Source organism: Gossypium raimondii, chromosome 10, assembly GCF_025698545.1.
Source record: "Gossypium raimondii isolate GPD5lz chromosome 10, ASM2569854v1, whole genome shotgun sequence".
NCBI lineage: Eukaryota > Viridiplantae > Streptophyta > Magnoliopsida > Malvales > Malvaceae > Gossypium > Gossypium raimondii.
The window spans coordinates 49,244,706-49,264,776 of NC_068574.1; the positions used below are offsets into that span (position 1 = coordinate 49,244,706).

The 20,071-nt window shown below is 33.3% G+C and overlaps 2 protein-coding genes across 3 annotated transcripts; one reads left to right on the plus strand and one right to left on the minus strand.

Moving 5' to 3' along the window:
• The first annotated feature begins 409 nt into the window (after window positions 1-409).
• Window positions 410-2,129, plus strand: LOC105778309 (MATH domain and coiled-coil domain-containing protein At3g58370). The gene is made up of 6 exons (XM_012601995.2): window positions 410-546; window positions 660-789; window positions 895-1,067; window positions 1,179-1,470; window positions 1,559-1,725; window positions 1,821-2,129. Exons 1-6 carry the CDS (start codon window positions 459-461, stop codon window positions 1,973-1,975), a joined length of 1,005 nt encoding a protein of 334 aa, XP_012457449.1. The 5' UTR covers window positions 410-458; the 3' UTR covers window positions 1,976-2,129.
• A 61-nt stretch (window positions 2,130-2,190) lies between these two features.
• LOC105778307 (pleiotropic drug resistance protein 3) lies at window positions 2,191-13,494 on the minus strand. 2 transcript variants are annotated; one of them, XM_012601993.2, is made up of 23 exons: window positions 13,361-13,494; window positions 13,058-13,140; window positions 12,856-12,940; window positions 12,503-12,662; window positions 12,341-12,417; window positions 12,119-12,172; window positions 11,958-12,048; window positions 11,535-11,836; window positions 11,157-11,438; window positions 10,753-11,066; window positions 10,123-10,283; window positions 9,917-10,020; window positions 9,470-9,623; window positions 9,237-9,377; window positions 5,064-5,137; window positions 4,646-4,963; window positions 4,268-4,558; window positions 4,093-4,176; window positions 3,834-3,967; window positions 3,434-3,661; window positions 3,174-3,345; window positions 2,670-2,924; window positions 2,191-2,539 (listed from the first exon to the last, which is right to left on the minus strand). In XM_012601993.2, exons 3-23 carry the CDS (start codon window positions 12,937-12,939, stop codon window positions 2,273-2,275), a joined length of 3,747 nt encoding a protein of 1,248 aa, XP_012457447.1. In that variant the 5' UTR covers window position 12,940; window positions 13,058-13,140; window positions 13,361-13,494; the 3' UTR covers window positions 2,191-2,272. The 2 variants fall into 2 exon arrangements, with proteins under 2 accessions (XP_012457447.1, XP_052477647.1); XM_052621687.1 differs by lacking the exons at window positions 13,058-13,140; window positions 13,361-13,494 and having other exon boundaries at window positions 12,856-12,954.
• Between the last annotated feature and the right edge of the window lie 6,577 nt (window positions 13,495-20,071).

Here is a 20,071-nt window from a genome sequence, read left to right on the forward strand (position 1 = left end):
CACCGTTTCAAATTTAAAGGAACTTAATTAATAGTATTATCAATTGGACTTTAATTTTTAAATCAAAGGGACTAAATTTTAAAAATATAAAGAGTAAAATGACTGAGAACGTAATTAAACCAAAACAAAAATGCGACCATTAGCCATGGAAGAACTTTAAAAGGAGCGCATTTGCTCTATTCTTATTTCAACAGGTTGCGTAGCCTACAAGGCAAAGATACATGCTATACTTTTCTATTACCTTTTTTTTTCTTCACAGCTGCTTCTTTCGTATTGAAAACCATCTTTCATTCAGCAAGCAGAGAATGTATGCTTGTTAATTTATCACAAACAATCCTCAAATAAGCAAAGCATAAATGTCGAATCCTCCAAAAAGACCTTTTTACGTTTGGAATCACTTTCTGACTCTCCTTTTACTATATATTTGTATATATGTATATATGTATATATAGCAAACCATGTTTGAGCCAATTAGACGGTGTCTAACAATCCTTTCTTGTACAAAATCTGTCCCCATGGCCACTCTCGTATCCGATAACCTTGATGGTATCTATCATTAAACATCTCTGTATATGATTGTTCTTCATTCAAACACAATGTCTGGTTCATTGTTTTTTTAATTTCAGCTCATATTTTGTGTATGCTTGTTAAATTTGCAGAAGTTGAAAGATCTATATCAGATACAGCACCCTGTCATTACATACTAAAGATACAGTCATTTTCATTACTTTCAAAGAATGGCATTGAAAAATATGAATCTGGAGAGTTCCAAGCTGGTGGATACAAATGGTACTTTTGACTTATTAATGGCTGAATTATAGGACTGTATGTTTTATAAGTTAATGTTGGTTTTTTATCACTTGCTTAGCCTATAGTTTTTGTGCGCACTTGCAGGAAACTCGTACTGTATCCGAATGGGAACAGAAGCAGAAATGTGAAAGAACACCTTTCTCTATACTTGGTTTTTGTTGATGTTAGTTCTCTCTTTCGTCACGGTTTGGAGGTCCATGCCGATTTCCGGTTTTTCTTGCTTGATCAGAGCAAGGACAACTACTTGGTAGTTCATGGTATTTTGATTCCATGCAGCTTTCTTTTCTCATTTCAACTTTAGAATGTATGTATATACATGTATAGAAGATGTGAAATTGATTTTTGTTATTTGTCATGTCATGCCTAAGATGCCAAGGAAAAAAGCAGGCGCTTTCACAGATTAAAACATCAATGGGGATTTGATCAATTGATCCCCATTAGATCGTTTAATGATATTTCCAACGGATACCTACTCGATGACACTTGCGTATTCGGAGCTGAAGTGTTCATTACCAAGGAAACGAGCTCGGGAAGAGCAGAATGCTTGTCAGTGATGAAAGATGCCATCAGTTGCAAGCATGTTTGGAAAATTGAAAACTTTTCAAAATTAGAATCAGAATACTTGGAATCACAAGCATTTTTTTCTGGAGATCAGAATTGGTATGGTATCCATTGATATGAATATGAATACGGATATGATACGTTTTCAGGGCCTACTCAGGTTCGATTTTTCATGTTCATGATGCAGGAAAATACAGCTTTATCCGAAAGGAAGACGACATGGATCAGGCACTCATATCTCCCTGTATTTGGCTTTGGAAGATCCAGTCACTCTCACGGCTGGTTCTAAAATGTTTGTGGAATTCACTTTGCGTGTCCTGGATCAGATGCAAAGCAGGCACATCGCTGGAAAAGGTATAAACGCCGATACCATTCGTTTAATAACATTCATCTTCATCAAGCACATCATATCATAATCACACAAGTAAAAATATCGGTTTGTGTTGCAGTTAGTCACTGGTTTAGTGAGTCAAGCCCGGAAAGTGGGTGGGCAAAATTTGTTTCATTGCCGTATTTCCACCATACCGGCGCTGGCTGCCTGGTCAAGGATATCTGCATGGTGGAAGCAGAGGTGATCGTCCACGCGGTTGCTAGTATATTGTAACTATAACCATTATGTAAACAAATTTGTATTCGAACTTATTACAGCATGTTGTGTAACTTTTTTTGGTTGGATTTGCTTAGAATTTACAACATGCCTTGTTACTGTGATTGGTCCACCTGAAGCTTGTTATATTTACATATTGAGGATTTGCTTAGAGTTGAGACATATATATATATATATATATATATATATATATATATATTGAGTTGAATGACTTTCATAAGTAAAACCTGTCTCTTTATTAGTTTATCAGGGAATGTTTTGTACAGATAGCAGCAAGAGAGGCTGAGATTTGATTTAACTCCTTTGGAAATTTAATTTTCCGATAAAATAAGCGAAAAGAAGTGCCAATACGACAGGGAAGATGATGAGAACAATGGAAACTGAAGCTAGAGACGTATGATGATAACCAAAATAATTTTCTAAGAAAACAGAAACCGTTGTAGTTTCTCCGAAAGCATGTATTTCTTTATCGATATCTCCATACTGCGACGTGAAGATGGCATTCAGTGACCAAGACGTGGGGGTTAAATAATATAGCCAAACCCACCAACTCGGCATTTCCTGCAAGAGGGCATCAATTTCATGCTTAAACATGCCGAAATTCAGCAAGAATTGGCAAAACAAGGAGCAATCACATTCACTAGTATTTTTTATTTTTTTTTAGTATTAGGAGTTTTCAAAGCTTACGTACCGGTCTCGGCATGTAAAAGCCGGAGAACAAATTCAAGACGGAGTAAGAAGATGAAGCCATAATGAAAGCCACTGGAGTGTTGGGTGTCAATGACACTATCATCATCCCTAAGTAGGTGAAGCATAGCAGTGAACAAAACATGGTGTAAAATGACCACAATACTTTATAGGCTGACCAGTAGAAACCAATCATTGGATATGTGATCATCACATATAGAAGTGCAACACCAAGTAAGTATGGAATCTCAATTATGACCTACAAAATGAAAATCCCAAGTCCATTAGATAAAGAAAACAAAAATGGCAACATCTCAAGATATCCTTCACCTTTTACTAGAAACACCATGGATTTACTACATCTTACTTGGCACCATGCTGACCTTATCGGATTAATTAACTTCGCATCAAAAGAAAATGGTACTCAAATTATAGTGTAAAGCACCATCAAGTATATCTTGAAATGCTAGACAGAATAACTCAGATAAACTTTGAGGGAAGTTTAAACCTGTGCAAATGAGTACGCCCACGAAGAGTACATTCCTGCAAACATTTCACGGTACATAACTGTTCTCTGGATTGAAATGAATGGTAAAATTGATGAGCAACTGTTGATGCCAAAGAAGAATAGTGCTGAATACATCACACCAAGTGCATTGAACAGGTCTTGTTGGTTATTTCTGTAAAAAAAGAAGGGAAAAAAAAGGTATATTACACTAGTCTTGAATATTTTCAATTTTGAAGCTCATAGTTATCGGGATTACTGACATTTTGGTTCCTCTCTGCCAGAATAGTATGCCGAAGATAACAGATGAGACAGAGAAGAAAAAAAAGCGTGCCAAATTGTATGAAGGACTTCTCCAATAAGACAAGTGCTGTTTCCATAGGCATGCTTTGAACTGCTCCCAACCATTCTGAGGAAATCGGGTAGGGAACTCCAATTCTTTTGAATCAGGAGGTGGTGAACTCAATTGCTTAACCAACTCTATATTTTCCCTGTTATAGTAAGATGGCCATAAGAGTTACTTGCATGCTAAGCTAGTCAAAATGCAACCATATATAATATGTATGGAAGTCAGCAAATGAATGCCAATGCTGGTACTGGAAAAACCAGCTACTAAAGTTGTGACAGTGTTAGCCTGCGCCTAGCATTTGCCGTTGTACTTACTTATACAAAGTGGATGTCTCGTAAACATCAGCAAAATCTATGCTAGTTTGGGCCTCTGCAGATTTAGAAGTAACGTCTAGCATCCATGTCGCTGGATTATACTTGTCTTTAATCTTGGGAACTCCAGGGATGTTCTAAAGCATTAAATAGTAACAGAAACGGAATATCTCATTACAATTAATAATGATAATATGTTTCCAAGATTAGATAATACTTGCAACCGTCATATTGTTCATAATAAATCCTCTAGTATGCTGACCTGAAAGTACTGAATAACTCGACTGGAGTTCTGACCCAGCGGTCCAGAGTAGATAATGCGCCCTCCGGTTTTCATTAAAATCAACTGCCATGCCATGTGAGCAAGAAAAAAGTGCATGTTAGCTTTAGATCCCATTTCACCATAAGAAATGTATGTATATATCATATTATTCTACCTCATCAAATGCCTCAAATATATGAATACTAGGTTGGTGGATAGTGCAAACGACAGTTCTCCCAGTTTCAACAACATTCTTCACTGCCCTCATAACAATTGCTGCTGCTCTTGCATCTAAACCTGTAGTTGGTTCATCCATGAACATGATGGATGGATTGGCAACGAGCTCAACAGCTATGGTCAGCCTCTTACGCTGCTCAGTAGATAAACCATTAACTCCAGCTATGCCTACTATGGAATCTTTGATTTCATCAAGCTCTATGGTTTCAAGTACTTCATTTATGAAGCTCTGCAGGAAAAATAAAAAAGAAGAGACAAAGATGAATAAGAAAAAGGAAATCATTAATTATAATCTCAAGTAAGGTGCCTTCCATACAGCTTTAGTTTCTGAATCAATATAAGATGGAAGACGCAACCAAGCGGAATATATTAGTGATTCTTCTACGGTGAGATGGGGAGTATGTATATCAGTTTGCTCACAGTAGCCTGATACCCTTGCATATGCATCTTGAACCTTGAGGTACCCACCAATTCTAATCTCTCCTTCAATTATGCCCCCGGTTTTCCTTCCGGAAAGAACATCCATAAGAGTTGTTTTACCTGCTCCACTGACACCCATCAATGCTGTTAAAATACCAGGCCTAAATGCTCCGGTAATGTCCGATAAAAGCTGCACCTTTTTCTGCTTAAAACCCTGAAACAAGCATTTACAACTTCGTTCGAGTTAGAGAGCAATGAAGAATTTACAATGCCAACTACATGAACGAATCTAGAAGTAGGATTAGGATTGTTACCATAGGGATATTCACATAGTACTGCACATCCCGGAATGCCACAGTCAGTGGCTGGAAAGGCAAAACCATTTTTCCTATAGACATATTCATACAACACAAATTCTGTTGAAATACGTGAAACTCATATATTTTGGCATATATTTTAAAGTTATTAGATAAATCTTAGAATAAATCATTTGACATATTCTAAGAATATTTTATTTTATGTTTTAGTAGTTTATTAGAATAAGTGAATTATTTTCCTTATCTTTTAGTAGTTTATTAGAATAAGGGAATTATATTCCCAATTAGGTTAGACTCTTTTCTCTATTTAAATTCAGTTGTTTAGTTAATAAAATATAGAACGGTTTTATTAAATGCTCTTTTGAAAACTTTCATGGCATCTGAGCTAGGTTATCTCTAGTAGCATCATGGTTAAAACAACTTTCATTGGAGATAAGAGATCCAGCAATCAAACAGAGGAAGAAAGATTTACCGTTGAAACAACTAACGAAAATTATGAGGGCCAAAGTTCTCTAGAATGGTCTCCATTCACTAAGGAACAACTAGAGCATCTACACAAGTTTTTTCAATCACCACAATTTTGGATGAATTCTTATCTTCCTAACTCATCCAATAATCCTTCTTCCTCCTTTGCCCAATCAGGTACTGATTTTTTTTTTAGTGCCAAGCCTTGTAAAACAAACACGTGAATCGTTGATTCTGGAGCTAGTGATCACATGACTAGTAGTCATTTTCTTTTTTCAACTTACACACCTTGTACAGGAAACAAAATAATCAAAGTTGCAGATGGGTCGTTCTCGGCAATAGCCAGGAAAGGCACTGTTAAAATTTCGCCTTCCTTGGTTTTACATGATGTTTTACATGTGCCAAATCTAGCTTGTAATCTCATATCGGTTGGTAAATTATCCCAGTCCTTGAATTGTCATGTTATATTTGACTCATCTATATGTAAATTTCAGGACATAGTCTCTGGTAGGATGATTGACAATGCTAAAGAATTTGGTGGAATTTACTTTCTTGACGACAACCATCTAAGTCAACCATCAACTACTTTATGTTTAAATTCTACTTCTAGTTTTGATAAGGTTATGATTTGGCATTATAGGCTTGGACATCCTAATTTTTACTATTTAAGATATTTGTTACCTGATCTATTTAAAAATAAAAATCTTTCTTTATATCACTATGAATTTTGTGAATTGGTTAAACATCATCGGTCATTCTTCCCACCTCAAAAATATAAAGCTTCCAAACCTTTTTTGTTAAGTCATAGTGATGTTTAGGGACCTTCAAAATTCTCTACTTTTTCAGAAAAACATTGATTTGTCACATTTTTTGATGATCATACTCGCATTTGTTGGGTGTTTTTATTAAAAGATAAGTCTGAAGTTAAAAAAGTGTTTCAATCTTTTTATGCTATGGTGAAAACACAATTTAGTGTGAGAATAGAAATACTTCGGACTAACAATGGTGGGGGATTTTTTAGTGACCAATTAGGTGTTTTCTTAACCAAACATGGTATAGTCCACCAAAGCTCTTGTAGAAATACACCACAACAAAATGGGGTTGCAAAAAGAAAAAACCAACATCTTTTGGAAGTAACTAGAGCCTTGATGTTTACTAGTCAGGTACCACATTATCTTTGGGGTGAAGCCTTGTTAATAGTTACATATCTTATTAATAGAATGCCTAGTAAAACTCTAAACTATAGAACTCCTTTCAGTCTCTTTAAAAATAACTTTCCTAACTCTAAATTGATCACAGATTTATCCCTCCGAGTTTTTGGGTTTAGTGTTTTTGTTCATCTTCACAACCAAGGTAAACTAGATCCTAGAGCAAAAAAAATGCGTCTTTGTTGGCTATGCTTCTAATAAAAAGGGTTACAAATGTTACAATCCAATTGATAGGAAGATTATTGTTACCATGGATGTCACATTTGTTGAAACGCAATCTTACTTTGATTCTAATCTTCAGGGAGGGAATTATAGTAAGGAAGATTCTATAATTGGTCAAGAAAACACTAAGAATATACAACATAGAGATTCTAATAATGGGGAAGGTGAATTTATGATTAACACATAAATTAATGATGTTAATGTTGTTAATGAAAAGAAGTATGAAGGTGTAGAGTGATCATGAGAATAAAGAACAAACAAAGGAGTTAATTGTTTACTCAAGAAGAAATCGAAATCAAGAAAGTGGAATCCACCAGATTCATCACCAAGAATCTAACCCGCAATTGTCAAAAGTCTAGGTAAAGCTCATAATCCAACCAATGAATTTTCTAATTTAGATATTCCAATTGCTAAAAGAAAAGGTGTTAGAAATGTTGTCAAATATCCCATGTCTAACTTTGTGTCCTATAAAGCCTTGTCTTCGACATTCGCAACCTTTGTTTCGTGTCTTGATACTGCGAAATACCCAACAATGTGAAAGATGCTTTACAAGTCCCTGAGTGAAAGAAGGATATTTTAGAGGAGATGCGCGCTCTTGAAAAAACAGGTACATGGGAAACAATGAAATTACCTGTAGGGAAGAAAATTGTGGGCTGTAAATGAATGTTCACAACCAAATTCAAATCTGATGGATCTTTAGATAGATACAAAACCCGATTGGTGGTTAAAGGATACACTCAAACATACAGGATAAATTATCTTGAAACATTTGCTCCAGTAGCCAAATTAAATTCTGTTAGAGTTCTTTTATCAATTGTTGTTAATCTTGATTGGTCCTTACAATAGCTAGATGTGAAGAATGCTTTCCTAAATGGGAAACTTGAAGAAGAAGTTTACATGGATCCTCTTCCAGGTTTTGAAGAAAAATTTGGAACTCGAGCATGTAAGCTCAGGAAATCTTTGTATGGTCTAAAGCAATCTCCTTAAGCTTGGTTTGAACGGTTCACTCAAGTTGTTAAAAAACAAGGGGTTACTCACAAGGGCAAGCTGATCACACAATGTTCTATCGACACTCACAAAGAGGTAGAATAGCAGTTATTATAGTTTATGTCAATGATATCATTCTTACAGGAGATGATGTGGATGAAATAAAGGGTCTCAATGAGCATCTAGCATTGGAGTTTGAGATAAAAAACTTAGGTCCTTTGAAATACTTTCTTGGAATGGAAGTTGCTCGACCAAAGAAGGGTCTTGTGGTCTCTCAGAAAAAAAATATGTGATTGATCTTTTAAAAGAGGCTGGGATGAGTGGTTGCCGCCCAGCTAACACACGAATTGATCCAAATGTAAAATTCAAAAATAAAGAAGGTCGATTAATTGATAAAGGGCTGTACCAAAGATTAGTCGTAAGTTAATTTACTTATCACATACAAGGCCAAACATAGCTTTTACAGTGAGCTTAGTGAGTCAATTTATGCACTCCCTAATGGAGGAACATGAAAAAGCAGTGTTTCGGATTTTGAGATACTTGAAGAGTTCACCTGGAAAGGGCTTATTCTTCAAGAAATCTGAACAAAGAGGAATTGAAGCTTATACAGATGCAGACTGGGCAGGCTCAATAACAAATAGAAGATCTATATCATGATACTGTACATTTGTTTGGGGGAAACCTTGTGACTTGGCGAAGCAAAAAACAAAATGTTGTAGCAAGAAGTAGTGCAGAGGCTGAGTTTAGATCAATGGCTGAAGGAATTTGTGAAATGATGTGGTTAAAAAGAATTATGGAAGAGCTAAGGAAACCAATAACTTCACCAATGAAGTTGTACTGTGATAGCAAAGCTGCCATTAGTATTGCTCACAACCCGGTCTAGCATGACAGAACTAAACATGTTGAGATTGATAGACACTTTATCAAGGAAAAGATTGAAGAAGGCCAAGTGTGCATGCCGTTTGTTACTTCAAAACAATAGATTGCTGACATACTCACCAAAGGGCTCTCTAAGGCAAGCTTTGATTTTCTTGTAAGCAAGTTGGACATGATTGATATATATGCACCAACTTGAGCGAGGGTGTTAAAATTTGTGAAACCCATATATTTTGGGATATATTTTAAATTTATTTAGGTATATAAATCTTAGAATAAATCATTTGGGATATTCTATGAATATTTTATTTTATCTTTTAATAGTTTATTAGAATAAGGGAATTATTTAAATTCAGTTGTTTAGTTAATAAAATATAAAACAGTTTTATTAAAGAGGATTTGATATTCTCACCTGTTTCAGATCCAGAAAAAGTACTATCAGTTTCAACACTGATTTTGCTTTCATTGTGTATGCTTTCATCTCTGCTATCTTCTTGTCCTTGTAGTTGATAGTATCTTTCGAAAGAAACCATAGCACGAGACTTTCCTGGAGCTGAACTTCATCAATGTATTGATTAGCACAAAATTTATATATATTTTCCCTTTTAAAGAGGAGCTCTGGCCAGCAGTTGAAGATGAACTTACACTTCAAGAAAGTCAAAGCCAACATAAAAATGACATTGAGAAGCGCTGTTAATCCAAATAAAGCTGCAACTGATAACCAGTAAAAGGAGCTATCAAAGTTCAATCCACGACTTTCTAGAGTTTCTTGTCCAGCGCTTGTGTTTCCGGACTTAACCTATAAGCAAAATTAAACAAGTTAAGAACCAATATATGACTTTTGTCTAATGAATGAATCATTGATGGGGGCTCCAATGGATCAGAATTACTAAAGATAAGAAGCAGACAAAAATGAAAATCACATTGGTTCTTTGCATGCTAACACTAGTTTCTCTTGTTCTCAGCTTCTGGCCAAGGCCAAACAAAGATTTAAGATGATGACAATATGCCAAATCCTTTGGTTCATCCATATTCATAATGCATCAAAGTGCCCACTGCAACCACTGCAATTTATTGAGTAGTGAGTTTTACCTTTTCCCACCGAGGAGCAAGAAGTTCATTCAATGCCATGCCTATCTCCCCATATGATACAGGATTTAGCCAAAAACCCCAGTTTAACCAAGAAGGCATAGATGCTGCAACCATATAAGGTGCAAAAATTGTAAAGAAAAGCACTTGGCATTTATCTAAGCAAATGAATTTCAAATCAGATGGTGGAGAGCAGCTAATGACATTACGTTGTGTCACGATGAAGCCACCGAAGGATGACATAATCACTAGTGCAAGAGTGCCAGCGGTTGTAGAAGCAACTATAGTTTGGGACACCGAGGAAATTAAACGGAACATGGACATTCCTGCTACGTGCAGACCAAAGCTTACAAGGAACTGCCGAAAGAACCTAATAGGAGCATATATAATATACTTCAGATGAGATACACAAACACACACACATATATCAATCACAATGAAAACTTTAAAAATTTAGTACTTTGAAGAGTGAACTGTTAGACTTGATTTCATCCATATGTTTTCCCTAACCAACTTAAAGCTATTTTATAAAGTTACATTTTAGAGTCCATGCCAGTAAGGTTTATAGATCCTATGTGAATTGAAACATGTATTGCTCTATTCATGCCTGTATGTCTCCAATATTACGAAATCAGATTAATCTTTATCTTTTCATCTGCATTAGTACTCATTTTTTTTTGTAATGTACCCCTTCTGAATTGATGCATATACTAGTAAGTACTAATAGTCATGTCTAAGGGATAATTAAGCCACTCATGTATAATAAGTAACATACATTTGACACTTCAACTTAATCCCCAAAAACATAGAACTAAAGTTTCCATATGTGCAGATCTTACCTTCCAACCTCAGGGCTGTAACCAATGGTATAATAAGTGAGAGAGATCAATAAAAATGACTCTAAGAATGAAAGCGGGATTTTTAGGATTGCTGCAGGAATTGCATAAGCCCACGCAGGATAGAAGCATAACTCTCGCTGTTTGTAGAAAACTTCGAGTCTCGATACGGTTAAGCTCAATTCTGGAAATGCATCAACAATGATTAACATGAGAGTAAAAAATAGAGCACCCAAATAATAATTCGCATGGATGATGTCAACAGCCATTCGAGTGCGTAGGAAAACAGTCATAGTCATTGATGCACCCATGAGAAGCTGCAGAGAAAAATAATCCAACAATAATGCTCTCAGCTATAAAGGCTAAATATGAAAGTTGATCAGATGATGAAACGCGATGTCAATTACCTGTAAAGTCTTGAACACATACAGAAAAGAGTTCCTCTTCATCAAAAGGAATTCCCTCCTTGAGCAAGCCTTGAACAGTTCCCATTTACTTAGCGAGTACCTTTTAAAGGAAAGAGAATCTCTGCGGCTTTGAGTCTTTTCAAGTGGATCCGAGAGCTCCTTCTCTAAACTTACGCCGATTTTACATTCTTTGAACTTTTGGATGAATTGATTAACAGAAACATATCTGTAAGGCTGTTCCTTATGGTACCAGTACTGTGCTTGATCTTTTCTTGAGATTACCTGGAGCAGATAAAAAAGTATAATCATTTTAAGAGACCGATGAAGACATGGAGACAATGACGTTCACAAGTATGAGCCTCACAATCACAGGTATACCTCCTGAATGAAGTCAGCAATTCCTTTTCTTTCCAGGCACCTAAACCCGCAATTCTTGAAGAATTTGCGAATATAAGTGCGAGGGCCATGATACACAACTTTCCCTTCTGCCATCAGAATAACATCATCGAAGAGATCAAAGATCTCTGGTGCAGGTTGAAGAAGAGATATCAATGCTGTAGCATCAGTATGATGCACCAAATGCTGAATGCAGGAAACAACCTGGAAACTAGTAGAACTATCAAGGCCATTCGATATTTCGTCCATGAATAAAACTTTTGTTGGACCTACAATCATCTCCCCTGCACTTAAAAGAAAATCCAGTCCTATTCAACCCAATCCCTAGACGTTTTAAGTTTATTGCACTACATTCTGCTAACCAAATGACACATATTAGCAAGTCTACCCTCAAACATACACTACCTGTAGTCAATCTCTTCTTTTCACCACCTGAGATACCTCTTCTTATGGCATCACCAACCATTGTGTCAGCACAGTTGTCAAGTCCAAGAATCTGAAATAAAAAAACATGAGTTCATGTTTCGAGAAGGTATTCTTCCCTGTAAAAGAAACCCAGTGATTACCTTCAGAATATAATCTGTTTGAAGGGTACTTTCCGTACCTTCAACTGATATTGCCTGAAAGAAACGATAATAGTTTAGTCCATATAACATTGTGCAAAAGAACGGACGTTATGCATCATATATAAAAGTTATCTGTATTCTATGTGCATGTCTTATATCAAAATGGAAGAGCATTTTGATTAATTCGAGCACTGAAAATAAAATAGAAAGCTGAACAGAAACCTTCATGTAAGCATCTACATCAGGATCCGGAACTATCCCTGCCTGCTTCTCTCTTTGGCTGACTTCCTTAATGATTTCTTTATAAGCACACAAAAGATTAGGAAATACCAAACAAAAGGAAGTAGCTTAATATCAAAATCAACATATAAATTGAGCACTTACCAGCTCTGCTTCCTACACCCTGAAAGCGTGCAGAAAAAGCAAGTGTCTCCCTTACTGTCATCTCTGGAGTATGCAGATCATATTGGCTAACATAAGTTGACGTTTTCCGAGGATTAAACTCATCAAGTCCATAACCATTGTAAGTTATTTCCCCTGAAACCTTTTGCAGAAGGAAAAAGATAATAAGCATGCCATAGCTTAGCAATTACTAAATCAAGCAGCCCTAGGTTGTGGAATGCAGCTTCATATGGTGTTATTATAAACTTGTACTTTGACCCAAAACAGCATCAATGGTTGTGTTAACATTGAAACACTTCGGGAGAAATATATTTCGAATTAGTTAACAATGTCACCTCGAGAGTTTGGCTTAATTTCCCAGCAAGTGCCAGCAAAAATGTAGTTTTGCCACATCCTGGAGGGCCAAGCAATAAAGTCATCCTAGATGGAACCATATCCAAACAGAAGTTTAGTCAACCTAGTCCCCAATATGTATATAAATATAGAAGGTTTTATTCTCTTCTCTTGTTTAACGTAGAAGTATTTCCATTGGTGTACCTTCCGGGTTTTATGATGCCGTTGACATCTTTTAGGATGCTTATCTTGGCCTCTTGTTTTGAACCTAATAAATTAGATATACCCTGTCACAACGGTAGAAACTAGAAAACATTACTAAATTAATCACCAACTAGCAAACTGAAAACAAATACATACAAGAAATACTGTCATATTTGAGAAAAGACAAGTGAAATACCCAAGGTTTGATCATAACTTACAACTTAAGTATATTATGAATGAAATTTACTTATAGAATTACAAAAGTGATATCAACAAAATGGTGATCTACTCGCTGGTACTTACAGAAAAGACGCCTTTGGTGGCATTCCAGAGTGTGGGAAGAGGTTTGCCATGAACCACCTGGCACTCGGCTTGGACACTTAGATTTTTATACCTCACTTCCACAGAAGGCAACTGTACTCCAGCCCTGTAAAATTTAAGACATGCTCTTAACACGAACGGATTAGAGAATGCATCAATGCTGCTATACATGATGAGAGTGAGAGTTACCTGTCAATTCTGTGCCTAAGTTTTTCCAACAAACTCAGGTTATCATTTTGAACATGTTTTATGAGCTTGTCTATGAAACAATGCCGCTCATCAGGTCCAAGTTTGGTGACATTAACAAGTCGTTTTCTTCCAACTTTGTCATCGAAAAGAGCCGTAGTAATGCGTTCAAACAATGGTAGTCTCTCAACTGCAGCCCATTGGGACTCGTATTCATCATCATCATCATCGTAACAATAATCATCATCATCATCATCATCATCATCATAATCACCATCATCATCAAAAGAAGTCAGAGTACGTAAAGTCTGCACCTCCTCAGTTGAGACACTCCTTCCAATATTTGATAACTGTATTCTCACGGATTCCATCTCATCTGAACCATCCTGTTGGGCCATCATACAGTATTGGGATGATGAACCAAAGGGTTGAAAACATGCAGAGTTAAGATGCTGTGAGAGGTAAATATGTAGCAGGGAAACGTGGAAAGTAAACGATACGTTAAATTCAAAGACAGTTAAAGCCAAAGCGAAGCGATGCGCCTTATGAAAATGGAGTCGAAAGGGTAGAAACAAACAACAAATAAACAAGCATATTACAAGCATAACTCGAGGTGACATTAATTAATGGGCTATTTTTAGTTGTATTGTTTTGGAACCTTGTAAGGAGGACGAACAATGAACAAATCAATGTATTATTATATTTGATTAAATACTATGTTAAAATATGCTACAGTATCTCCTATTTTATTTCAAGAATCTATTTTTAATTAAAAATTCAAATCTTATTGTTAACATTCTTTCACTAAAGTCAGGTTTTTATTACATGAGTATTTTTTTGTTTCAAAATATTACACCAATAATTTTTTAAAAAATTAACTGAAATTAATAATTAAATTTAAATTTTGACTAAATTCGAAAAAATACTTAACAATTTTAATTTTTTGCTTCAAATGAGAGATTAGGGTAATTTAGATAGCATGGTGATGATTGTGGCAAAGCTCCATGTTTATGTATACATTTGAGTATTTGGCTCTACTCTTGTCCTCAATGGTTGGGTGCTTGACATTTAACCTTGAAAAGGTTCGAAAGCTTGTAAGCAAAATTAAATCAAAGAAAACATGTTTATAACTTAATATTACAAAGTCATTTGGATTATTAGATTGTAAACTGCACAATTTCGATTGAGAAAAATTTGAATTCCTATAACCTAATCTCTAGCTATACCACTCCATTCCAACAATTTATTAGCTTATCCAAAAAATATCATTTTCATTTTTCGATTTTTAAGTCTTTAAATTTACGTTTTCGTTAAATAACTTCAAAATAAATAAATTTTTTAACTTCACTGATGTAGCATACATATGGATGTGGATGACACGTCGACATTTAATTAATTTTTTAAAATTTTAAAATTTTAAAATATAAGAACTATTTTTAAAATTTAAAATCATTAAAATTATTAAAATAATAAAATATTTTTAAATTTAAAAAATTAAATAATCGCTACATGTCATCCACATGGCAATCCATGTATATGTCACATCATCATAGTTAATAAACCTCAACTTTTTATTCATTTTAAGGTGATTTAACAAAAATGTAAATTCAAGGGCTAAAAGAGACGAAAAATTAAATGAATGACTTAAATGACATTTTCTTTATAAAGTGAAAGGCCAAATAAGTCATTATACCTTGTTATATATTTATAATATTAAATTTCTACTTTACCCTTAGATGTATGCACTTAAAGTCCAACCTACGTTAATTATTTTAGTTGTCTTTTCTTCGTATTGTTAGTATAGATAGATTGGTTCAATTAGGTGAAATTCATTTCATTGAGAGATTTAAGTAAGAGTACATGGAATAAGCTTGTCGACTTGGGTATAAGCCCTTTATTTTCACTTTGTTTTGCTTTCCATTCCTTCTTATTATTAATGAATCTATTTTTCTTTTAAAAAAAAAGTATGTTGGTCATATACAATGCTTAATCAAACTGGACTCGAATTAGAATAAAAGTACAATGGTAGATATATCTTGATGATAATTTTCTCATGTACTTCTGATTTGTTGCAGAATGTTAGATGGAAAATCTTCTATGTTCATGTCAGCTATCTTTTTTTAGCAGATTGATGCCTTCCTCATTTTCTTCAATAAGATATGAATGATATGCTAATATTCTTCTTCCATCAGTTCTGAATTGATAATTTCTTTCCTAAAGAAGATATTTAGCTTTAGCCATTAAATCAACATCGGCTTGGATTTGATAATAGCTTGAATTTTCTTGACACTTGTCAATTGTTTTTGCCAAGTATTCTTTGTCTTCATTTACAGCTGATAGTCGTGGGCTTCCGAGCATTCTGTGGATTACCCATATTTGATATGGCTGAAAAAAATTTTCTTTTTCAGAAATACCAATAAGAGTACTTATTTGTATATAGAAATAATAGAAAAAGTCATCGCTTTTTTACGATGGTTTGTAATAAAGATTTTACTACAGCTGGAAAATCTTTTAAAAGATGAAAAGAAAGTTTTTGTACTAATATTTCTCTAACAAAACCCCATTCGATACTTGTTATATCAAACGGTTCATGATCTAGTCTAAATTTTATAGTGGATATTCTTTACTTATAAAATTTGTAAAACATAAGATTGTAGAAAATATTCGAAAAAGATTTTTGGAATTGAGTCTGCTGAGTTACGATAATTCCATTAATTTTGTTAAATATTTCTATCGGTTAAATCTGTCTAGATTTGTTATATAAACAGATTCTAAATACTTTATTCATAATAGAATTGTTTTTCCTTTATGAATAAAATATTGAATGATATCAAGAAGATTGTTTATCTCCTTTATATCCATGAATTCTAACCGAATTCATCCCATTCTCTATATAAAATAGATTTTAATAATAAATCTTCACTTCATTTTCTTTAGTTGTTTTTTCAACTAAAATTAATGAAAATCTGGTAAGAGCTTTTCGGAAATTGGCTCTTTGATTTGAAATATGGGTTTTCCATATTTCGTTTATAAAATCATAATTTTCTAGTGATAAACCAGGGTTATAAAAATCTTTAATTTTTGAAAGATCTTTTAATTCTTGAATTTGTTGTTGGTTCAACAAATTTTCAGCTCCCTTAATGACTTCAGCATAACTTGTTTGTGACACTGAATTTGGATTTTGGGACCATTGTAATTGACTCACCGTATTTGGGGTCAATGAAAAACTATTTCCCATTGGTTGGTTTACCATCGGGTAATTTAAAACATTTGATCTAAGTGGTTGGTTTACCATTGGATAGGACACATAATATCATTGGTTAGGATAAAATGGTATTTGTGCAGGTGCAAATCCTTTTTTGGAGTTTGATTCTGCTTTCCCTTTATTGGGCTTTTTGTGAACGGTTGTCCATTCACCGACTATTTCTTTTAGAGGCTGTTTACCTCAATCCATGAGGCCTGCTCAAAAAATCAGCAAATATTAGTAATAAACTACTAATTAATTTTAATAGGTGTAAATTTTTTATTACACACAATTTTATTATTTTCTTCAATTGGAATTTCTATAAAATCATCTTTTACTGATAACCAAATAGAATTTTTGTTTATCGTAAAAGGTAAATATTTACATATGAAATTATTTCCTAATAATATATCTCCTTTCATGTTAGGAAAACATACAATTTTAGGAATCACAAATCTAACATTGTTTATGTAGATTGGTAAATTTTAGCTTTATAATGTATAATAGTTTTACTACCATCTATTCCTATTATTTTATAGGTTTTTCATTAATTCCCATTTTTCTACAGAATTGCATTTCTTCCGCAACTACAAATTGTAGCTCCAGATCAATAAAAGCATTTAGAGAATATTTTTATACTTTCTAAATTGAAATGTGATTTTGATATTTATTCCAACTTTTGACTTTTATCAATTGTTGAAGTTTGAATTTCTTCCATTCTAGTTTTCCTAGAATTATTACTAGGATCAGAGGAAATATAGGAATTTGAGCAGTTTTAATTCCTATTGGTGTACTATTTGTACTAATATTATCCTCTTCTTCATCTGGTTGAGAATTAGAGGTAAAACTAAATTTTATTTGTATTTGTTATACAATTATTTTTAAAATACAATTTATTACCTGATGACATATATTCTATAGTACTAACTGGTTTAGAAGTACTAGAACTATTAATTTTTTCCATCATCCAATCTCTTGGAATTGACAGATCTCTTAAATCTAATAATTTTGGCTGTATTTCAGTAGTGAACCTGTTTGGTTCAAAGAGTTCAATAATTTTATTATTAATCTCTTTTATTTCTACTTCAGCAGTATTTGTATATTCATTAATGGAAGTCCAGCTGATTGCTAGATCTTCTGCCAAATCATTAATATCAGAATTTTTTGTCTGAATTCTAAGGCAAAGACACTCTTCTATTAGAGGATCTGTAATGGAAATAAAGTAATTTGGTTTAACTTTAAATCCTATTACTCATGTATGTAAATTAGACTGGATTCCTCCAATAAGTGCTTTTATTGGTATCAGAGGTGCCGGTGTAACGAGTTTCTGGAGAAATAATATCGTAATATTCATTGTAAGTTTTTGTCTTTGATTTACATTTCTGTTTGTTTCACAGTTGTTTGTTTCAAAACCTATATCTGTTTATTTGTCTTCTTGTTGCCGTTGAGTCCAGGGAGGACGTTAGGCGTTGTGTGAAGACGTTAGGATAACAGGCCGGTCTTAGGTACCCGAGACAAACATTATGGAGCAAATCGAGTGTCAGTTTAAAGATAAAACTTGTGATCATATTACGCATATAGACTCTAGAAATGAAAACAACGTTTCATCTCTGAATAAGGGTATTAATAGTCTTGTTGATATAACTTCTTTTTATTTTTGTAGGTTATTTAGTAAAGTCAGTTCTGTAGAAGAAAAAATAAATAACATAGGTAATATAAAAGATTTAGACTTAAACCATGAGTCTAAAGAAATATTAAATAGTGTTAATAATAAATTAGATCAAGTTTTTAATAATAATAATATCGAGTCCGATGTAAATTTAGGTCCTTTATATTACGGTAATGGTCAAGATCATATTTTTGTTTTATCGATGAAGAAAACACTTCATCCGATGAGTCATCATCTATGTTAAAAATTATAAAAACATAAAAACGTAAAAAAGATGATAAACAAAAGAATATGATTTCCATCCTATAAAACACTTATAGAACATTGGAAAGAAAAATTCACTAATAGTAATGATCAACTAGAAAGAGTTGAATATTTAAAACTAATAGAAGAACTTTATGAAAAACATAAAGATCTTTTTAGTATGTTTAATTATCATTATATGTTAAAATATGATGATAGTAGTAGTTCAAGTAATTCGAAAAATGTAATTATATAAGAAACAATCGATGAAGAAAAACTTCAATGATCGGGATGAAGACATAAAAGTCTCAACTTATAATTCTGATGAAGAAACCACTTCACTTGAAGAAGTAGACGAAGATATAGGTATCCCAGAATCCATGGATACTGAACCAACAGATCCTAGTGGAAAAAGAAAAATAGAGTCAGATAGTCAAACAGATGATTATTTGATTAAAAATTTAAGTAAAGAGCAATATACAACCAAGTATGTTGACTAGTAATATAAAAATTTAACTATTAATGAGAAAATCCTAAAAATATAAGAGATTATATTAGTAAAACTTCACTAGGATGGTTAGGTGTAAAACCAAATACTCATCATAGGCATAAAAAGATAAAATATAATAAACAAGTCAAAATGAAACTAGAAAATAAAAATTTTCTAGTTATATTATAAGTCGATTTTCTAGAAGAAAATCTTCTAAAGAACTTAAAGATATTTTAGATAATAAAATAAGTTATATAGTCAAAAATTTTCTAACAAAAGAAAATAAGTTAGAAAAAGAATTAAAAGTCTTGAAAAACAAGATTTACAGATAAGTTATAAAAAGGAAACAAATCCTAATAATATTAATTTGAAAATATATTTTATTAGAAAATCTAAAAAATAAAACCTATTATTCAACAAATGAAAATTGGGACAAAAGATATTATCACTCTTTCAAATTTTCAACCAAAGAAATATTATACATATATTGAAATTAATTTTCAATTTAGAGATTATAAAAATATTCTCTACATGCTTTATTAGATATCTGGAGCTACAACCAAGAGTTGCAGAAAAATGCAATTCTTATAGAAAAATGGGAACCTATGAATAATCCTATAAGAGCAATTGGAATAGATGGTAACGAAATCATAATCCAATATAAGGCTAGAAATATACCAATCTACATAAACAATGTTAGATTTGTAATACCTAAAATTTTGTGTTTTCCGAAATGCATGGAGACATATTACTTGGTAATAATTTTATATAACAACATTTACCTTTTTCTATTGATAAAATTTTGTTATTTTGTCTCAGAGAAAATTTCTCAATGGAAATACCACTTATAGAAAATCATAA

What these genes read in the sequence shown, in the direction of transcription:
- LOC105778309 (XM_012601995.2), top strand. Translation starts at nt 459, where the DNA reads ATGTTTGAGCCAATTAGACGGTGTCTAACAATCCTTTCTTGTACAAAA. An exon ending in CAAGCTGGTGGATACAAATG is followed by an intron (nt 790 to 894) that starts GTACTTTTGACT and finishes GCGCACTTGCAG; the next exon opens with GAAACTCGTACTGTATCCGA. An exon ending in TTTTCTGGAGATCAGAATTG is followed by an intron (nt 1,471 to 1,558) that starts GTATGGTATCCA and finishes TTCATGATGCAG; the next exon opens with GAAAATACAGCTTTATCCGA.
- LOC105778307 (XM_052621687.1), bottom strand. Translation starts at nt 12,954, where the DNA reads ATGGTTCCATCTAGGATGACTTTATTGCTTGGCCCTCCAGGATGTGGC. An exon ending in AAACAGATTATATTCTGAAG is followed by an intron (nt 12,049 to 12,118) that starts GTAATCACTGGG and finishes TTTTTATTTCAG; the next exon opens with ATTCTTGGACTTGACAACTG. An exon ending in AAAGAAGAGATTGACTACAG is followed by an intron (nt 11,837 to 11,957) that starts GTAGTGTATGTT and finishes TTTTAAGTGCAG; the next exon opens with GGGAGATGATTGTAGGTCCA.